Raw genomic sequence first — 20490 nt, 5'->3', positions numbered from 1 at the left:
TAATTTATCAATGAAGTGTAGGGGAGGAACGAAAATCTGCAGACATTCGGCCCTCCGTGGTGTTCCTGATTTTTGGTATACTGTAGTCAATAACATGTAATAACACATTTAAAATTTGTGAAATTAGCCTCTATATTCTTCAATCCAAGATATGTTAAGTGTTTATGTAAGTAGTGAACTGCCCACCCTTTTTATGTGCCACCGGGCAGTTGTTTCATTACAATGTAACATATTGAGCGACATGCCTTCATGATCCTTTCCCATCTAAACACACCCTCTCCTAACGTCACATGGTTCGGGGCTTGAGTTACGCCAGCACAACACGACAGCAGCTGGCAGCAATAATGGCTAGAATTGTGTGAAAATAAGAGTCCTCTACTTCGAGAGACACTGTCCGACACACCCCGTTCATGGGCCCATACTTTTTATGTTGGTGAAAATTATTAAGATGTAGAATAATGACGAAGAGAAAAACGTAAATAAAGGCAAGGATGAGTGATGTTGAAGAAGAATGACAAAAGGGTGGATGAATATGAAGAAAATGTTTTACTGTGTAGAGCACTTTTATTTTTATGGCTCCTTGCCTTTTTGCTGCTAGGTTCACATAGGGTCCAGTCAGAGTACACTGTATTCTGTACCTAATGAAATTACAGATGGGACAAGCAAAGGGGACAATAGAAAAAATATAACAACGTTAAGCAATGCAACTTCAATGAAGACAAATTCAAAAGGAACATATTGTGGTATGGGATTATTTTTTGTTACTCCTGTGGAATAATGGAATTTCGTTTTTTATACATTTATGGTGATATGGAGTAAAAGTCCGCCATATTCATTCACCACACCCGGAGTTCAACTATTGGAGGTAAAGATTTGCTTTTCTGTTTTCTGTTTACATGTTGCTATTTCATTATTCATTCTCCCAACGGATTGGCTCCTATTGCATTTCGTAATGGGACCGTAGTTTACATAAATATAAAATAACAAGTGGTCTGTTTCTGCCAAAGGTTCAATCAGTTTCTGGGAATTGTATTCGCATTATTACGCTTGGCTTTTACTGTGGACTCTAGAGCGTAGGCTATGCATGGCACTGTAGATAGAGAATTCAGTCAGTGCTGAGGGAGGACATTTATTTTAGTTAAATATAACAATTTATTTAACAAAGTGTCAATGTTTATCGCCTTAACATTTTTTAAATTGTAATTTAATTTCACTTTGGAATATAGGCCTACCTCCTCGACCCCAAAAGTAAGTGTTATCAAGAGAGTCATGACTCTGGGCTCCGTAGGGGCCTGTTGCCTCAGCGAAGAGGGAAAGGAGGCTCGACGGATCAACGACGAGATCGAAAGACAGCTTCGCCGGGACAAGAAAGACTCGCGCCGCGAGTTTAAGCTGTTGCTTCTCGGTAAACCAACGATCACAGTTCTAATAACCACTCAAAGCACTAATATGACATTGTATCATTATTTGAAACATGTTCATAATATCACTGACTATATCAGTGTACATTGTATATGTTATTTCAATGCACATGCCTATAAAAAAAAACATATTGCCTGGCAATTGGAATTTATTTGAGATATTGCCAAGAAAACAATGTTTCAGAGGCTTGTGGGAGGAGCTGTAGGAGGAGGGGCTCATTGTAATGGCTGGAATGGAATAATTGGAAAGTTATCAAACACATCAGACATATGGAAACCACATGTTTGACTCATTTCCATCTATTCCATTCCAGCCATTACAATGAGCCTGTCCTCATGTAGCTCTTCCCACCAGGCTTATCCGTTATGTTTATTGTAGTGTAATGTCTTTTGGTACTCTGTGATGTTAATATAACTTAAATATGTAGAATAATTTATTAAGTTCACACATCCAGCTCACAACTGTCACCCTGCTGGGAGCAAAATAAGTTATAACTCAAGGAAAAAATGTTGACAGCAATCAGGCTCATGTAATTTGTTAGGTGACTAAGGAAGGGTTACCATTGCTACTATAAACGTTAGGTTGATTAATTGCATAGGGGCCACATTTCTTAGAAATCAATCAATTATTGTCATGGATCACTGCCCATTTAGGTTCGGAGATCAGAAATATGTTCCTGTGACAGATACAACACACAATAGACCACACCCTGAAACTGTTGTATCAACATTCCATGGCCAAAACAAAGTGCAGTTGAAAAATTGTATTCAAACAAAATGTTTGGGTTACTCAGCAATAGTTTAATCTACATGTCGTGTGTCCATCAAATTGACAATATAAAAATGACACTCTATAATAAGCCTAAAATGTGCATTGGCTTTCATCAGCAGTGGCAGGCTACTGTCAAACGGAGTTAATCTCTGAGCTTTTTCTTCCCAGGGACTGGTGAGAGTGGGAAGAGCACCTTCATCAAGCAGATGAGGATCATCCATGGGACGGGCTACTCCGAGGATGACAAGCGAGGCTTCACCAAGCTGGTGTACCAGAACATCTTCACTGCCATGCAGTCCATGATCCATGCTATGGAGACCCTTCAGATCCCTTACAAGTGTGAAGACAACCAGGTGACCCTTCTGTTGTTCCATTTATACCAACTTTGCCTGTTTTTTTTTGCCAACATTTTTGAGTTTTTCCAGGCCTTGACACCACTCTGGAAACACTATAGGCTTTAGTTATAGCCTCTAGGCTAGAAGCTTTTCATTGTCAGAAAAACCTCCGGACCTGGCTAGGCCCATGTTTGTACAGACCTTTTATTTGTTTCTACAGTCTCTGAGTCTCAGTGAGGATTGTAGTGAAGGATCAGGTGATGTCGTTATGATATCTGTAACTTTGTTTACTTTCTGCCTAGTTGATGATGTCATTAGTTACTGAGCAGGATGACAGACTGAAGGCCTTGTAAAAGGTACACATGTGGTTGACTGTTGGCACACACGTAAAGTAGGGCAACTTCTGGGACCAATATGCCACAAGAGAGACAAAATGACGTTGCGTAATCACGTAGCTCTCTATCCCTTACCTTAAAGCCACCGTATGGGGCCTAGTAATCATACAAATTCACTACCTCACAGCTATGTGCTAACTGCCACGCACTAACACACATTTAAATTCTAGATAGGTCTGAGGCCAAGCTAACACAATTCTTTGGCTTCCATTTACAATAAACATGATCACTCAGACAAATGCCTCTCTAGGTCTCTTATGCAATGATCTCTTTCCCCTTCTCTTCCTCTCTCCTATTTCAGGGCCATGCAAATATTGTCATTGAAGTGGACGTAGAGAAGGTCACAATGTTTACAAATCCGTACGTTGACGCCATTAAGAGTCTATGGAATGACCCAGGGATCCAGGAATGCTACGATCGGAAGAGGGAATACCAGCTCTCAGACTCTGCCAAATAGTGAGTAAACCAATACCAAACCTCTAGTTTAGATTGCCAAATAGTGAGTGGACACAGACCAGTGACTACTCCCCACACTCTTCCCAAATAGTTTCCACTGTGTCCAATGCCAGTTACATCTCAGGCATAAAAGGCTGTGCAGATTCAGGTAAACAATAACGCGATCCAATGGCCAGATTGATTGCTATTGTGATGGTCGGCTGAAAGATCTGTATTTTAAGACTTCTGTGTTTTTCTGAAAGGTGACTTAATGAGTAACAGAACTGTTAAAACGATGATAATAATAATAATAATAAATAACCCCATTTCTCTCATGCCCTTTCAGCTACTTGAATGCACTGGACCGTATAGCTGAGTCATCTTATGTCCCGACCCAGCAAGACGTGCTCAGGGTCAGGGTCCCTACCACAGGCATCATAGAGTACCCCTTTGACCTCCAGAGTGTGGTCTTCAGGTAAACATCCACATAGCCTACTATTCCATCCCTGTCTGCTGAACACAATTGATCAAGATGATCCTAGAAAAGTAACTGATATTAAAAGACTCCATTTTGAATTATTCAAATACAAATGGATGTTTCTCCATCTCCATGCTTTTTGGTACAGTACATATTGATGTTAATGTAATAACTCATCATAACCCATTAGAACTCTGTGTTCTCTATACCTGCCTGTTGAGAGTTGCCCCTAAACCTCATGGTGCTGTGCTGCTGTTCTCAGAATGGTGGATGTGGGTGGCCAGAGGTCTGAGAGGCGGAAATGGATCCACTGCTTTGAGAATGTCACCTCCATCATGTTCCTGGTGGCTCTCAGTGAATACGACCAGGTCCTGGTAGAATCTGACAATGAGGTGAGTTTGGTCATTGCACTTTCAACAGTCCAAAGCACGATGGTGTTCTTAGAGGACATGGTGCTCCTAAAATCCACGGCAGCCATGTTGGCACCTCCTGGACAATACTGACCAATGACAATCCGCTGAATAATGACAATTCTAAACCGAGCTACCTAACTGAGCTGCTTGAACTTATGAATGGATTGATTGAATGCTTAGAGACAGAGATACATGGCATTGTACTAGAAAGTTGGCCAAACTCTCTCCCTCTTGCTATCTCTTTATGACTGGATCTCTGCTAGTGGAGGAGAGGATCCAGGAGAGAGATAATCACCTAGTCAGTCTGAACACAGAGGCACATTGTTCCAGTGCTAAATGTTGAATCAGCCCAAACCAGTTATGTGAAGATGACCCAGATTTTCCCGGAGCCCAACGCCTGTCTGCCTCAGCTGATATCCATTCACACTCCGCCATAGGGTTGGAGTTAGACTTCGCCTGTGCCCAGATCTGTACTTTAGCCAACCCCTCTGATTATTGTTGTATGACAACTCCTATAGTCGTAGGAGTTGGCTAAATGCACGTACAGATCTGGGACCAGGCTACGTGTTCTCAGAGAAAAGGAAGGAGAATACCCCACACACTGTTTGAATGCTCCCAAAGTTTTAATAGGAACACTCACGTTTGTTTTGTAACGCACATGCTACATTTGAACTGGACTTTGACCAGCTCAGGGGTTGTGCTTAGCGTTCACCTGCAGGGGGAGCCCTTCAGTCACTGTAATGATTCTTGGAACAAACACAAGGGCAGTTTTTTCTACGGTATTTGCATCATGCACAATCACTGCAAAGTAATTGTCCACACTGACGGTGTAGAACACTGGGTCCAGCAGCACAGTAACAGTCACCAACACTCTGGGTAACATGAAAACAGCCTAACCAGCTCTGCTAGCACGAGTAAAATGCTCAGAGTGAGGTGTTCTCTCATTTGTGTCTGGAAGTAGCTAGTAAGCTTGCCAACATTAGCCAGTTAGCTTGGATGCTTGACTGCTGTTGTGAGGTCAGAATATGGAGCCAGATACCTGCCAAACGGTTGAACGTACATATCGTTAGGATCGTAAGAAAATCCATGCGTAAATTGTTAGGATCGTAAGAAAAGCCATGCGTGAAAATTGAAACGTAAATGTTAAAATACATCTGTAAACGTGTTAGGACTATGAATTAACATTTACGCGTTCAATTCTTACTTTACGCCTCCCTTGGTTACACATCTTTTTTATCGGTACAAACTTTTGTCAGTAATGTGGCATCTGCAAAGGACATGAACCGAATGTAGCTAGTCAATCAAGCAACTTTAGCCCAGAAGTTAGGGTTTTCCAGCTTCCGCTTTCATTTCCAAAATAAAAGTCTAGAGCTTGTTTTAGAACTGCATTCAATAACAACGTTATATCAGTAGATGGCGTAGTATAGTCTTGGGCCTTCAACAAATGACTTGTGATAAAGACACAGAAGAGCCTTGTCTAGAATAACCGCCTGAGATGCAAAATATAAAGTATATATGATTTATGCTAGGCCTATTCCACTATATAAATATGCCATGCCGTTGTGTGTTATTTAATGGCCATATAATTGCAGAATTTATTTTTATAGCCCCGTGGGGATATTGTGGTGATCATGTAAACTAATGAATCACACTTTTTCCAGTATTTGGGAGCACGGACTGTAGGCCTTATATTAGGCCTTTTGAGTGTTGTATTAGTGAATTCCACTCTGCATGTAGGCTTGTTATAGCCATTTGCATTGCACAACCCCATCACACAGAGGTTATATCCACATCAATAAATAAAGTCTTGGCTATAACCTGTCCTGAGCGAAATAGCCAAGGAGTTCCAAATGGTCAAGACTATCTATAGTCTATTCTTATTGCCAGATCTGTTTTCTCTATCAGCCACTGCACGTGCTTCTTCAACTATTTTTTTGAATGTATTTAGAGGCCTGTGAGCTAGGGTCTCTTTTTAAGGGGAGCCTTATAATATAAACAGTTATAAAACACAAAAATAATTCTAACATTATTCCGCAAGACACCAGTACCCCAAATTATAGCCTAAATTGCAATGCCTACAAGTCGAATGCCTATTTTTTTTTTTTTGTTGATAGGCCTAAATTAAACAATGAATTATTAAAGTGATAGGGTAAAGAACTTTGGGGAATTTAGATCATTTTGAATACACATTCATTTCAATAAACAAATGGAAAAGACTCTTCTATTCTCTTTGATTTAGTTCCTATTGCAACTCAGACAAATGACAGAATGGTTGACATACTGACTGAACTGAATGAAGGATGAATTAAATGTTCAAATATGTTGGAATGACGAGTGTCACCCATCATGCATGCTCTGGAATTTATTTGGCTAGTAGGCAAATAGGCCTACATGAGGGTATAATGACTCTATGGCTGAATGCCTACAGAAGGGCATCTTCTGAGGATGAGCGGTGCTTTTCTGAAGGCGCGTGGTGCTGCATGGAGATCACAAGCTCTTCAACTGGGCAGCAGTGTTGTGATGGAGGGAATAGCCTATAAGGAGACGACCTAAAACCATTGCAACAGAGTTTTTGTAAAGTGTGGGAATAAGCTTATGCCAGACTTAGCCTACTTTTAACCTCTCTCTTGTTAATTTCAAAGTACATAGAGTGCATTTGGGAAGTATTCAGACCCCTTCACTTTTTCCACATTTTGTTACGTTACAGCCTTATCCTAAATGGCCAATACCATCCCTAAGTGAAGCATGGTGCTGGCAGCATCATGCTGTGGGATGTTTTTCAGTGGCAGGGACTGGGAGACTAGTCAGGATCGAGGGAAAGATGAACAGAGCAAAGTACAGAGAGATCCTTGATGAAAACCAGCTCCAGAGCGCTCAGGACCTCAGACTGGGGTGAAGGTTCACCTTCCAACAGGACAACGACCCTAAGCACATAGCCAAGACAACGCAGGAGTGGCTTTGGGACAAGTCTCTGAATGTTCTTGAGTGGCCCAGCCAGAACCCGGACTTGAACCCGATCGAACATCTCTGGAGAGACCTGAAAATAGCTGTGCAACGATGCTCCCCATCCAACCTGACAGAGCTTGAGAGGATCTGCAGAGAAGATTGGGAGAAACTCCCCAAATAAAGGTATATGCCAAGCTTGTAGCGCATACCCAAGAAGACTTGAGGCTGTAATCGCTGCCAAAGGTGTTTCAACAAAGTACTGGTTAAAATGGTCAAAAACCTGATTCTGCTTTGTCTTTATAGTGTATTGTGTTGAGATTAAAAAAACTATTTAATCCATTTTAGAATAAGAATAATGAACAGGTCTGAATACTTTGAGTGAACTGTATGTTCATGACCCGATTCATATTAATCATGTCCAATTATTTTAAATGTATATTAACCCCTCCTACAGAATATGCTTTAGCAAGATTTTGAGTGGCAAAAACTCCAGTGGTCATACATAATTCATAGAACAAGAATAGATGCTTGGTGAATCTATGTTTCATTATTCCTGGTAGATACTACTGGTTATGATTCCAGACAGAGTCCAGAGAATGGGATGGTGCAATATTGATTTAGTCATATTTTGATAAGGTGTATGCATGGGGATGTCCACGTCACCCAGAGATATGCCCATGCTGTAGAGATACACCTAGCAGACTGAAACTTTCCTGTTTTAAGCATAATACAGCTAGTATTATCTAGACTCACGCTGGCAAACAAATCTATTACACAAGCTACCTAAATGTGAAGTAAACTCAACTGAGGAGTAATAGAGAATGGAGACTTTTAACTTGAAAACGTGCAGGATAGGTCTTTCCGGTCTCCCTGACTTCCACTGTTTTTATACTGTGTTATGCATGTTTGGGTAGCACTTCTCATAGGTGTACGTTTTTTTTGTTGGTGAGATGAAATTGCCAAAACTCTGAAAGTTATTATTGTATGTCAGAATTGCAACATAAGATCTGTTCAAAAAATATTTTTAGGGGGTAGATCAGCTTCAAAATTTGTATTTGTGTTTATTTTGGATCCCCATTAGCTGCTGCCAAGGCAGCTCTTCCTTGGGTCCAGCAAAATGAAGGCAGTTCATACGATTTTAAAAACATTACAATACATCACAGACTGTGTGCTCTCAGTCCCCTACTTCACCACTACCACATATATACAGTACCAAATCCATGTGTAAGTGTGTGTATAGTAAGTATGTTATCGTGTGTGTGTGTGTGTGTGTCTGTGCCAATGTTTGTGTTGCTTCACAGTCCCCGCTGTTCCAACAGGTGTTTTTTTAATCAGTTTTTTAAATCTAATTTTACTGCTTGAATGAGTTACTTGATATGGAATAGAGTTCCATGTAGTCAGCTTAATGTAGTACTGTACGCCTTCCATAGTCTGTTCTGGACTTGGGGACTGTGAAGAGACCTCTTGTGACATGTTGTGGGGTATGCCTGGGTGTCTGAGCTGTGCCCCAGTAGTTCAAAAAGACAGCTCGTACATTCAACATGTCAATACCTCTCATAAATACAAGCAATGATGAAGTCAATCTCTCCTCCACTTTGAGCCAGGAGAGATTGACATGCAACTATTTAATATTAGCTCTCTGTGTACGTCCAAGAGTTCATTAGAACGTGCGTTGAAGATGTCGTTCCCAGAGCAACGATTAAAACATTCCCTAACCAGAAACCGTGGATTGATGGCAGCATTCGCGTGAAACTGAAAGCGCGAACCACTGCTTTTAATCAGGGCAAGGTGTCTGGTAACATGACCGAATACAAACAGTGCAGCTATCCCTCCGCAAGGCTATCAAACAAGCTAAGCGTCAGTACAGAGACAAAGTAGAATCTCAATTCAACGGCTCAGACACAAGAGGCATGTGGCAGGGTCTACAGTCAATCACGGACTACAGGAAGAAATCCAGCCCAGTCACGGACCAGGATGTCCTGCTCCCAGGCAGACTAAATAACTTTTTTGCCCGCTTTGAGGACAATACAGTGCCACTGACACGGCCTGCAACGAAAACATGCGGTCTCTCCTTCACTGCAGCCGAGGTGTGTAAGACATTTAAACGTGTTAACCCTCGCAAGGCTGCAGGCCCAGACGGCATACCCAGCCGCGCCCTCAGAGCATGCGCAGACCAGCTGGCCGGTGTGTTTACGGACATATTCAATCAATCCCTATACCAGTCTGCTGTTCCCACATGCTTCAAGAGGGCCACCATTGTTCCTGTTCCCAAGAAAGCTAAGGTAACTGAGCTAAACGACTACCGCCCCGTAGCACTCACTTCCTTCATCATGAAGTGCTTTGAGAGACTAGTCAAGGACCATATCACCTCCACCCTACCTGACACCCTAGACCCACTCCAATTAGCTTACCGCCCAAATAGGTCTACAGACGATGCAATCTCAACCACACTGCACACTGCCCTAACCCATCTGGACAAGAGGAATACCTATGTGAGAATGCTGTTCATCGACTACAGCTCGGCATTCAACACCATAGTACCCTCCAAGCTCGTCATCAAGCTCGAGACCCTGGGTCTCGACCCCGCCCTGTGCAACTGGGTACTGGACTTCCTGACGGGCCGCCCCCAGGTGGTGAGGGTAGGCAACAACATCTCCTCCCCGCTGATCCTCAACACTGGGGCCCCACAAGGGTGCGTTCTGACCATCTCCTGTACTCCCTGTTCACCCACGACTGCGTGGCCACGCACGCCTCCAACTCAATCATCAAGTTTGCGGACGACACAACAGTGGTAGGCTTGATTACCAACAACGACGAGACGGCCTACAGGGAGGAGGTGAGGGCCCTCGGAGTGTGGTGTCAGGAAAATAACCTCACACTCAACGTCAACAAAACTAAGGAGATGATTGTGGACTTCAGGAAACAGCAGAGGGAACACCCCCCCTATCCACATCGATGGAACAGTAGTGGAGAGGGTAGCAAGTTTTAAGTTCCTCGGCATACACATCACAGACAAACTGAATTGGTCCACTCACACAGACAGCATTGTGAAGAAGGCGCAGCAGCGCCTCTTCAACCTCAGGAGGCTGAAGAAATTCGGCTTGTCACCAAAAGCACTCACAAACTTCTCAGATGCACAATCGAGAGCATCCTGGCGGGCTGTATCACCGCCTGGTACGGCAACTGCTCCGCCCTCAACCGTAAGGCTCTCCAGAGGGTAGTGAGGTCTGCACAACGCATCACCGGGGGCAAACTACCTGCCCTCCAGGACACCTATACAACCCGATGTCACAGGAAGGCCATAAAGATCATCAAGGACATCAACCACCCGAGCCACTGCCTGTTCACCCCGCTATCATCCAGAAGGCGAGGTCAGTACAGGTGCATCAAAGCTGGGACCGAGAGACTGAAAAACAGCTTCTATCTCAAGGCCATCAGACTGTTAAACAGCCACCACTAACATTGAGTGGCTGCTGCCAACACACTGACTCAACTCCAGCCACTTTAATAATGGGAATTGATGGGAAATGATGTAAAATATATCACTAGCCACTTTAAACAATGCTACCTTATATAATGTTACTTACCCTACATTATTCATCTCATATGCATACGTATATACTGTACCATACTGTACCATACTGTATCATCGACTGTATCCTTATGTAATACATGTATCACTAGCCACTTTAACTATGCCACTTTGTTTACATACTCATCTCATATGTATATACTGTACTCGATACCATCTACTGTATCTTGCCTATGCTGCTCTGTACCATCACTCATTCATATATCCTTATGTACATATTCTTTATCCCCTTACACTGTGTTCAAGACAGTAGTTTTGGAATTGTTAGTTAGATTACTTGTTATTACTGCATTGTCGGAACTAGAAGCACAAGCATTTCGCTACACTCGCATTAACATCTGCTAACCATGTGTATGTGACAAATAAAATTTGATTTGATTTTGCCGCCCTGTGCTGAACCAATTGCAATTTTCCTTATTTGTGGCACCTGTGTTACGGTGCGTGAATGAGGACCCAAAAGCGAATTAACGTAAACAGAACTTCTTTAATAACAAAACATAGGTAGGCTCAGATGGACCGGCAGATTCCGACAGGACAGGACAAGGTTGCAGCAAACATGACGATAGTCTGGTTCAGGCATGAAAAACACAAACAAGAATCCGACAAAGACAGGAACAAAAACAGAGAGAGATATAGAGGACTAATCAGAGGGAAAAAGGGAACAGGTGGGAAAAGGGGTGACGAGGTAGTTAGGAGGAGACAAGGAACAGCTGGGGGAGAGAGGGGGAGAAAAGGTAACCTAATAACGACCAGCAGAGGGAGACAGGGTGAAGGGAGAGGACAGAAACAAGACACAACATGACAATACATGACAGTACCCCCCCACTCACCGAGCGCCTCCTGGCGCACTCGAGGAGGAAACCTGGCGGCAACGGAGGAAATCATCGATCAGCGCACGGTCCAGCACGTCCCGAGAGGGAACCCAACTCCTCTCCTCAGGACCGTACCCCTCCCAATCTACTAGGTACTGATGACCACGGCCCCGAGGACGCATGTCCAAAATCCTACAGACCCTGTAGATGGGTGCGCCCTCGACAAGGATGGGGGGGGGGGGGGGGGGAAGACGAGCGGGGGCGCGAAGAACGGGCTTGACACAGGAGACATGGAAGACCGGGTGGACGCGACGAAGATATCGCGGAAGAAGAAGTCGCACTGCGACAGGATTAATGATCCGAGAAATACGGAACGGACCAATGAACCGCGGGGTCAACTTGCGAGAAGCGGTCTTAAGGGGAAGGTTCTGAGTGGAGAGCCAAACTCTCTGACCGCGACAATATCTAGGACTCTTAGTTCTACGCTTATTAGCAGCTCTCACAGTCTGCGCCCTATAACGGCAAAGTGCAGACCTGACCCTCTTCCAGGTGCGCTCGCAACGTTGGACAAAAGCCTGAGCGGAGGGGACGCTGGACTCGGCGAACTGAGATGAGAACAGCGGAGGCTGGTACCCGAGGCTACTCTGAAAAGGAGATAGCCCGGTCGCAGACGAAGGAAGCGAGTTGTGGGCGTATTCTGCCCAGGGGAGCTGTTCTGACCAAGACGCAGGGTTGCGAAAAGAAAGACTGCGTAAGATGCGACCAATAGTCTGATTGGCCCGTTCTGCTTGACCGTTAGACTGGGGGTGAAAGCCGGAAGAGAGACTGACGGAAGCCCCAATCAAACGGCAAAACTCCCTCCAAAATTGAGACGTGAATTGCGGACCTCTGTCCGAAACGACGTCTGACGGAAGGCCATGAATTCTGAAAACATTCTCGATGATGATTTGTGCCGTCTCTTTAGCAGAAGGAAGCTTAGCAAGGGGAATAAAATGAGCCGCCTTAGAGAACCTGTCGACAACCGTAAGAATAACAGTCTTCCCCGCTGACGAAGGCAGTCCGGTGACAAAATCTAAGGCGATGTGAGACCACGGTCGAGAGGGAATGGGAAGCGGCCTGAGACGGCCGGCAGGAGGGGAGTTACCGGACTTAGTCTGCGCGCAGACCGAACAAGCAGCCACGAAGCGACGCGTGTCATGCTCCCGGGTGGGCCACCAAAAACGCTGGCGAATGGAAGCAAGCGTACCCCGAACGCCAGGATGGCCGGCTAACTTGGCAGAGTGAGCCCACTGAAGAACGGCCAGACGAGTAGGAACGGGAACGAAAAGAAGGTTCCTAGGACAAGCGCGCGGCGACGGAGTTTGAGTGAGTGCTTGCTTTACCTGCCTCTCAATTCCCCAGACAGTCAACCCGACAACACGCCCCTCAGGGAGAATCCCCTCGGGGTCAGTGGAGGCTACTGAAGAACTGAAGAGACGAGATAAAGCATCAGGCTTGGTGTTCTTAGAGCCCGGACGATAAGAAATCACGAACTCGAAACGAGCGAAAAACAGCGCCCAGCGCGCCTGACGCGCATTAAGTCGTTTGGCAGAACGGATGTACTCAAGGTTCCTATGGTCAGTCCAAACGACAAAAGGAACGGTCGCCCCCTCCAACCACTGTCGCCATTCGCCTAGGGCTAAGCGGATGGCGAGCAGTTCGCGGTTTCCCACATCATAGTTACGTTCCGACGGCGACAGGCGATGAGAAAAATACGCGCAAGGGTGGACCTTGTCGTCAGAGAGGGAGCGCTGAGAAAGAATGGCTCCCACGCCCACCTCTGACGCGTCAACCTCGACAACGAACTGTCTAGTGACGTCAGGTGTAACAAGGATAGGTGCGGATGTAAAACGATTCTTGAGGAGATCAAAAGCTCCCTGGGCGGAAACGGACCACTTAAAGCACGTCTTGACAGAAGTAAGGGCTGTGAGTGGAGCTGCCACCTGACCGAAATTACGGATGAAACGACGATAGAAGTTCGCGAAGCTGAGAAAGCGCTGCAGCTCGACGCGTGACTTAGGGACGGGCCAATCAATGACAGCTTGAACCTTAGCGGGATCCATCTTAATGCCTTCAGCGGAAATAACAGAACCGAGAAATGTGACGGAGGAGGCATGAAAAGAGCACTTCTCAGCCTTCACAAAAAGACAATTCTCTAAAAGGCGCTGGAGGACACGTCGAACGTGCTGAACATGAATCTGGAGTGACGGTGAAAAAATCAGGATATCGTCAAGGTAAACGAAAACAAAGATGTTCAGCATGTCTCTCAGGACATCATTGACTAATGCCTGAAAGACAGCTGGAGCGTTAGCGAGGCCGAAAGGAAGAACCCGGTATTCAAAGTGCCCTAACGGAGTGTTAAACGCCGTCTTCCACTCGTCCCCCTCCTTGATGCGCACGAGATGGTAAGCGTTACGAAGGTCCAACTTAGTGAAAAACCTGGCTCCCTGCAGGATCTCGAAGGCTGAAGACATAAGAGGAAGCGGATAACGATTCTTCACTGTTATGTCATTCAGCCCTCGATAATCTATGCAGGGGCGCAGGGACCCGTCCTTCTTCTTAACAAAAAAAAACCCCGCTCCGGTGGGAGAGGAGGAGGGGACTATGGTACCGGCGGCAAGAGCTACAGACAAATAATCTTCGAGAGCCTTACGTTCGGGAGCCGACAGAGAGTATAGTCTACCCCGGGGGGGAGTGGTTCCCGGAAGGAGATCAATACTACAATCATACGACCGGTGTGGGGGAAGAGAGGTGGCCCTGGACCGACTGAACACCGTGCGCAGATCGTGATATTCCTCCGGCACCCCTGTCAAATCACCAGGCTCCTCCTGTGAAGAAGAGACAGAGGAAACAGGAGGGATAGCAGACATTAAACATTTCACATGACAAGAGACGTTCCAGGAGAGGATAGAATTACTAGACCAATTAATGGAAGGATTATGACAAACTAGCCAGGGATGGCCCAAAACAACAGGTGTAAAAGGTGAACGAAAAATTAAAAAAGAAATGGTTTCGCTATGATTACCAGAAACAGTGAGGGTTAAAGGTAGCGTCTCACGCTGAATCCTGGGGAGAGGACTACCATCCAGGGCGAACAAGGCCGTGGACTCCCTTAACTGTCTGAGAGGAATGTCATGTTCCCGAGCCCAGGTCTCGTCCATAAAACAGCCCTCCGCCCCAGCGTCTATTAAGGCACTGCAGGAAGCTGACGAACCGGTCCAGCGTAGATGGACCGACAAGGTAGTGCAGGATCTTGAAGGAGAGACAGGAGTAGTAGCGCTCACCAGTAGTCCTCCGCTTACTGATGAGCTCTGGCTTTTACTGGACATGAAGTGACAAAATGACCAGCAGAACCGCAATAGAGACAGAGGCGGTTGGTGATTCTCCGTTCCCTCTCCTTAGTCGAGATGCGGATACCTCCCAGCTGCATAGGCTCAGCACCCGAGCCGGCAGAGGAAGATGGTAGTGATGCGGAGAGGGGGGCAACGGAGAACGTGAGCTCCTTTCCACGAGCTCGGTGACGAAGATCAACCCGTCGCTCAATGCGAATAGCGAGTTCAATCAAGGAATCCACGCTGGAAGGAACCTCCCGGGAGAGAATCTCATCCTTTACCTCTGCGCGGAGACCCTCCAGAAAACGAGCGAGCAAAGCCGGCTCGTTCCAGCCACTGGAGGCAGCAAGAGTGCGAAACTCAATAGAGTAGTCTGTTATGGATCGATTACCTTGACATAGGGAAGACAGGGCCCTGGAAGCCTCCTCCCCAAAAACAGATCGATCAAAAACCCGTATCATCTCCTCCTTAAAGTCCTGATACTGGTTAGTACACTCAGCCCTTGCCTCCCAGATTGCCGTGCCCCACTCACGAGCCCGTCCAGTAAGGAGAGATATGACGTAGGCGACACGAGCAGTGCTCCTGGAGTAAGTGTTGGGCTGGAGAGAAAACACAATATCACACTGGGTGAGGAACGAGCGGCATTCAGTGGGCTCCCCAGAGTAACACGGCGGGTTATTGATTCTGGGCTCCGGAGATTCGAAAGCCCTGGAAGTGGCCGGTGGATCGAGGCGGAGATGGTGAACCTGTTCTGTGAGGTTGGAGACTTGGGTGGCCAGGGTCTCAACGGCATGTCGAGCAGCAGACAATTCCTGCTCGTGTCTGCCTAGCATCGCTCCCTGGATCTCGACGGCTGAGTGGAGAGGATCCGAAGTCGCTGGGTCCATTCTTGGTCGGATTCTTCTGTTACGGTGCGTGAATGAGGACCCAAAAGCGAATTAACGTAAACAGAACTTCTTTAATAACAAAACATAGGTAGGCTCAGATGGACCGGCAGATTCCGACAGGACAGGACAAGGTTGCAGCAAACATGACGATAGTCTGGTTCAGGCATGAAAAACACAAACAAGAATCCGACAAAGACAGGAACAAAAACAGAGAGAGATATAGAGGACTAATCAGAGGGAAAAAGGGAACAGGTGGGAAAAGGGGTGACGAGGTAGTTAGGAGGAGACAAGGAACAGCTTGGGGAGAGAGGGGGAGAAAAGGTAACCTAATAACGACCAGCAGAGGGAAACAGGGTGAAGGGAGAGGACAGAAACAAGACACAACATGACAATACATGACAACCTGACCACATGACTGAACAGTAGTCCAGGTGCAACAAAACTAGGGCCTGTAGGACCTGCCTTGTTGACAGTGCTGTTAAGAAGGTAGAAACTAGGGCCTGTAGGACCTGCCTTGTTGACAGTGCTGTCAGGAAGGTAGAAACTAGAGCCTGTAGGACCTGCCTTGTTGACAGTGCTGTTAAGAAGGCAGAGCAGTGCCTTATCATGGACATACTTCTCCCCATTGATACTGTTGTATCAATATGTTTTCACCATGACAGTTTACAATCCAGGGTTACTCTAAGCAGTTTAGACACCTCAACTTGCTCAATTGCCACATTATTTATTACAAGATTTAGGTAAGATTTAGGCTTTAGTGAATGATTTTGTCCCAAATACAATGCTTTTAGTTTTAGAAATATTTAGGACTAACTTATTCCTTGCCACCCACTCTGAAACTAACTGCAACTCTTTGTTAAGTGTAGCAGTAATTTCAGTAGCATGTAGTAGCATGTATACTGTTGAGTCATCCGCATACATAGACACTCTGGCTTTCCTCAAAGCCAGTGGCAATTCGCGATATTTGTAAATGATTTTGTACATAATGTTTCTGCAACCGTATCTTACGGAAGAAAAGAGCTTCTGGATATCAGGACAGCGATCACTCACCTCGGATTAGACAAAGATTTCTTCAACAACAACAACCACAACAACAAGCAGGACTCACACAATATTCTCCAAACACCCCACAGGGCAGACATCCCAATTATTCGCAAAAGGAAGCGACGCAGAGGACGAAGAGCCGGATGCCTCGTCCGGACCCGCAGAACGCAACTAGGAAAGTTGCCGTTACCGTCAATATTACTCGCCAACGTGCAATCATTGGACAATAAACTAGACGAGGTATGATCACGAATATCCTACCAATGGGACATCAAAAACTGTAATATTCTATGCATCACGGAATCGAGGCTGAACGACGACATGGATATTCAGCTAGCGGGATACACGCTGCACTGGCAGGATAGAACAGCACACTCCGGTAAGACTGGGGGTGGTCTGTGCATATCTGTAAACAACAGCGGGTGCACGAAATCTATGGAAGTCTCTAGATTTTGCTCGCCTGAGGCAGAGTATATTGTGATAAATTGCAGGCCACACTACTTGCCTAGAGAGTTCTCAGCTATACTTTTCATGGCTGTTTATTTACCACCACAGACAAATGCTGGCACTAAGATCGCACTCAGTCAGCTGTATAAGGAAATAAGCAAACAGGAAACCACTCACCCAGAGGCGGCGCTCCTAGTGGACAGAGACTTTAATGCAGGGAAACTTAAATCAGTTCTACCAAATCTCTATCAACATGTTAAATGTGCAACCAGAGGGAGAAATTCTAGATCACCTGTACTCCACACACAGAGACTCGTACAAAGCTCTCCCTCGACCTCCATAAATCCGACCACAACTCTATCCTCCTGATTCCTGCTTACAAGCTAAAATTAAAGCAGATGCTAAACTACAGGACTGTTTTGCTATCACAGACTGGAACATGTTCCGGGATTCTTCCGATGACATTGAGGAATACACCACATCAGTTACTGGCTTTATCAATAAGTGCATTGAGGACGTCGTCCCCACAGTGACTGTACGTACATACCCCAACCAGAAGCCATGGATCACAGGCAACATTCGCACTGAGCTAAAGGGTCGAGCTGCCGCTTTCAAGGTGCGGGACTCTAACCCAGAAGCTTACAAGAAATCCCGCTATGCCCTGCGACGAACCATCAAACAGGCAAAACATCAATACAGAACTAAGATTGAATCATGCGACACCGGCTCTGATACTCGTCGGATGTGGCAGGGCTTGCAAACTATTAGACTATAAAGGGAAGCACAGCCGCGAGCTGCCCAGTGACACGAGCCTACCAGACAAGCTAAATTACTTCTATGCTTGCTTCGAGGCAAGCAACACTGCTAAGGTCAGAACGTGACAGTACCCCCCCCCCACCCCAAAGGTGCGGACTCCGGCCGCAAAACCTAAACCAATAGGGGAGGGTCTGGGTGGGTGTCTGTCCGCGGTGGCGGCTCTGGCGCCGGACGTGGACCCCACTCCACCATAGTCCTTCTCTGCCTCTTTACCCGCCTCCGTGGCATCTTTAATGCGGCGACCCTCGCCGCCGACCTCGGACTGGGGACCCAAGCCACGGGTCCCGAATGGACGAGAGATTCCGGCAGCACCAGACGGACGGGAGACTCCGGCAGCTCCGGAGTGAAGGGCGATTCCGGCAGCTCCTGGCTGACTGGTGGCTCCGGCAGCTCAGGACAGACGGGAGACTCCAGCAGGTCAGGACAGACGGGAGACTGGCAGCTCAGGACAGACGGGAGCACCTGTAGGGAGGAGATGTAGAGACTGCCTGGTGCGGGGGGCTGCCACCTGAGGGCTGGTGCGTGGAGATGGCACCGGATAGACCGGACCGTGAAGGCGCACTGGAGCTCTCGAGCACCGAACCTGCCCAACCTTACCTGGTTGAATGCTCCCCGTAGCCAGGCCAGTGCGGCGAGGTGGAATTGCCCGCACTGGGCTGTGCTGGCGAACCGGGGATACCATGCGTAAGGAACATAGACAACCCACCCAACACACGCCCTGACCATACTAAAACAAAGACATAATAAAATAACTAAGGTCAGAACGTGACAAATAGGCCCATCCTTTGGAACTTTGGTTTTCCTAGATATGGCAACTATATTGTGAACTTGCTTTCAAGCAAATTCCTGCAGCATTAGTAAAGATCTGATCAATGCATGTTGATTATTTCATTCCTATGCTGTTTTTAAATACCCTGGTAGGTTGACTGATAACCTAAACCAGTTTTAAACTTTTTCTTGAGTGGGCAGCTTGATGAAAGCTGGTCAATATATAAATCACCCAGAAAATATACCTCTCTGTTGATATCACATACAGTGGCAAGAAAAGTTATGTGAACCCTTAAGGATTTACCTGGATTTCTGCATAAATTGGTCATGAACAATAGACAAACACAGTCTGCTTAATGTAATAACACACAAACAATTATATGTTTCATATCTTTATTGAACACACCGTGTAAACATTCACAGTATAGGGTGGAAAAACTGTGAACCCTTGGATTTAATAACTGGTTACCCTCCTTTGGCAGCAATAACCTCAACCAAAAGTTTTCTGTAGTTGCGGATCAGACCGGCACAACAGTCAGGAGGCATTTTGGACCATTCCTCTTTTACAAAACTGTTTCAGTTCAGCAATATTCTTGTGATGTCTGGTGTGAACCGCTCTCGAGGTCATGCCACAGCATCTTAATCAGGTTGAGGTCAGGACTCTGACTGGGCCACTCCAGGAGGCGTATTTTCTTCTGTTGAAGCCATTCTGTTGTTGATTTACTACTGTGTTTTGGGTCATTGTCCTGTTGCATCACCCAACTTCTGTTGCGCATTATTTGGTGGACAGATAGCCTTATATTCTCCTGAAAAATGTCTTGATAAACATGAGAATTCATTTTTCCGTCGATGAAAGCCAGTTGTCCAGACCCTGACGCTGCAAAGCAGCCCAAACCATGATGCTCCATCCATCATACTTTACATTTAGGATGAGGTTTTGATGTTGGTGTGCCTTTTTTGTTCTCCACACATAGTGTTGTGTGTTCCTTCCAAACAACTCAAATTTAGTTTAATCTGTCCACAGAATATTTTGATGGAACATCCAGGTGCTCTTTTGCGAACTTAAGACATGCAGCAATGTTTTTTTGGACAGCTGTGGCTTCTTCCATGGTGTCCTCCCATGAACACCATTCTTGTTGAGTGTTTTCCGTATCGTAGACTCGTCAACAGAGATGTAGCATGTTCCAGAGATTTCTGTAAATCTTTAGTTGACACTCTAGGATTATTCTTAACCTCATTGAGCATTCACGCTGTGCTCTTGCAGTCATCTTTTCTGGACGGCCACTCCTAGGGAGAGTAGCAACAGTGCTGAACTTTCTCAATTATAGACAATTTGTCTTACTGTGGACTGATGAACATCAAGACTTTTAGAGATACTTTTGTAACTCTTTCCAGCTTTATGCAAGTCAACCATTCTTAATCTTAGGTATTCTGAGATATCTTTTGTTTGAGGCATGGTTCACATCAGGCAATGCTTCATGTGAATAGCAAACTCACATTTGGTGAGTTTGTTATATTGCAGGGCAGCTCAAACCAACATCTCGAATCTCGTCTCATT

At 45.8% G+C, this 20490-nt stretch overlaps 1 protein-coding gene across 2 annotated transcripts in view; it reads left to right on the top strand.

Moving 5' to 3' along the window:
* The first annotated feature begins 398 nt into the window (after window positions 1-398).
* Window positions 399-20490, top strand: part of LOC110537041 (guanine nucleotide-binding protein G(q) subunit alpha) — a 30231-nt gene continuing 10139 nt past the window's right edge. The window contains exons 1-6 of one of the 2 annotated variants that reach the window (XM_021622757.2): window positions 399-865; window positions 1227-1405; window positions 2362-2546; window positions 3225-3379; window positions 3705-3833; window positions 4099-4228. In XM_021622757.2, the coding sequence (XP_021478432.2) occupies window positions 1270-1405; window positions 2362-2546; window positions 3225-3379; window positions 3705-3833; window positions 4099-4228 (735 nt within the window). In that variant the 5' untranslated portion in view covers window positions 399-865; window positions 1227-1269. The remainder of the gene's footprint in view (window positions 866-1226; window positions 1406-2361; window positions 2547-3224; window positions 3380-3704; window positions 3834-4098; window positions 4229-20490) is intronic. The other variant, XM_021622756.2, reaches the window with a different exon arrangement.

The sequence above is a fragment of the Oncorhynchus mykiss genome, chromosome 12, assembly GCF_013265735.2.
Source record: "Oncorhynchus mykiss isolate Arlee chromosome 12, USDA_OmykA_1.1, whole genome shotgun sequence".
Lineage (NCBI taxonomy): Eukaryota > Metazoa > Chordata > Actinopteri > Salmoniformes > Salmonidae > Oncorhynchus > Oncorhynchus mykiss.
This window is presented reverse-complemented; position numbering and strand designations above follow the sequence as displayed.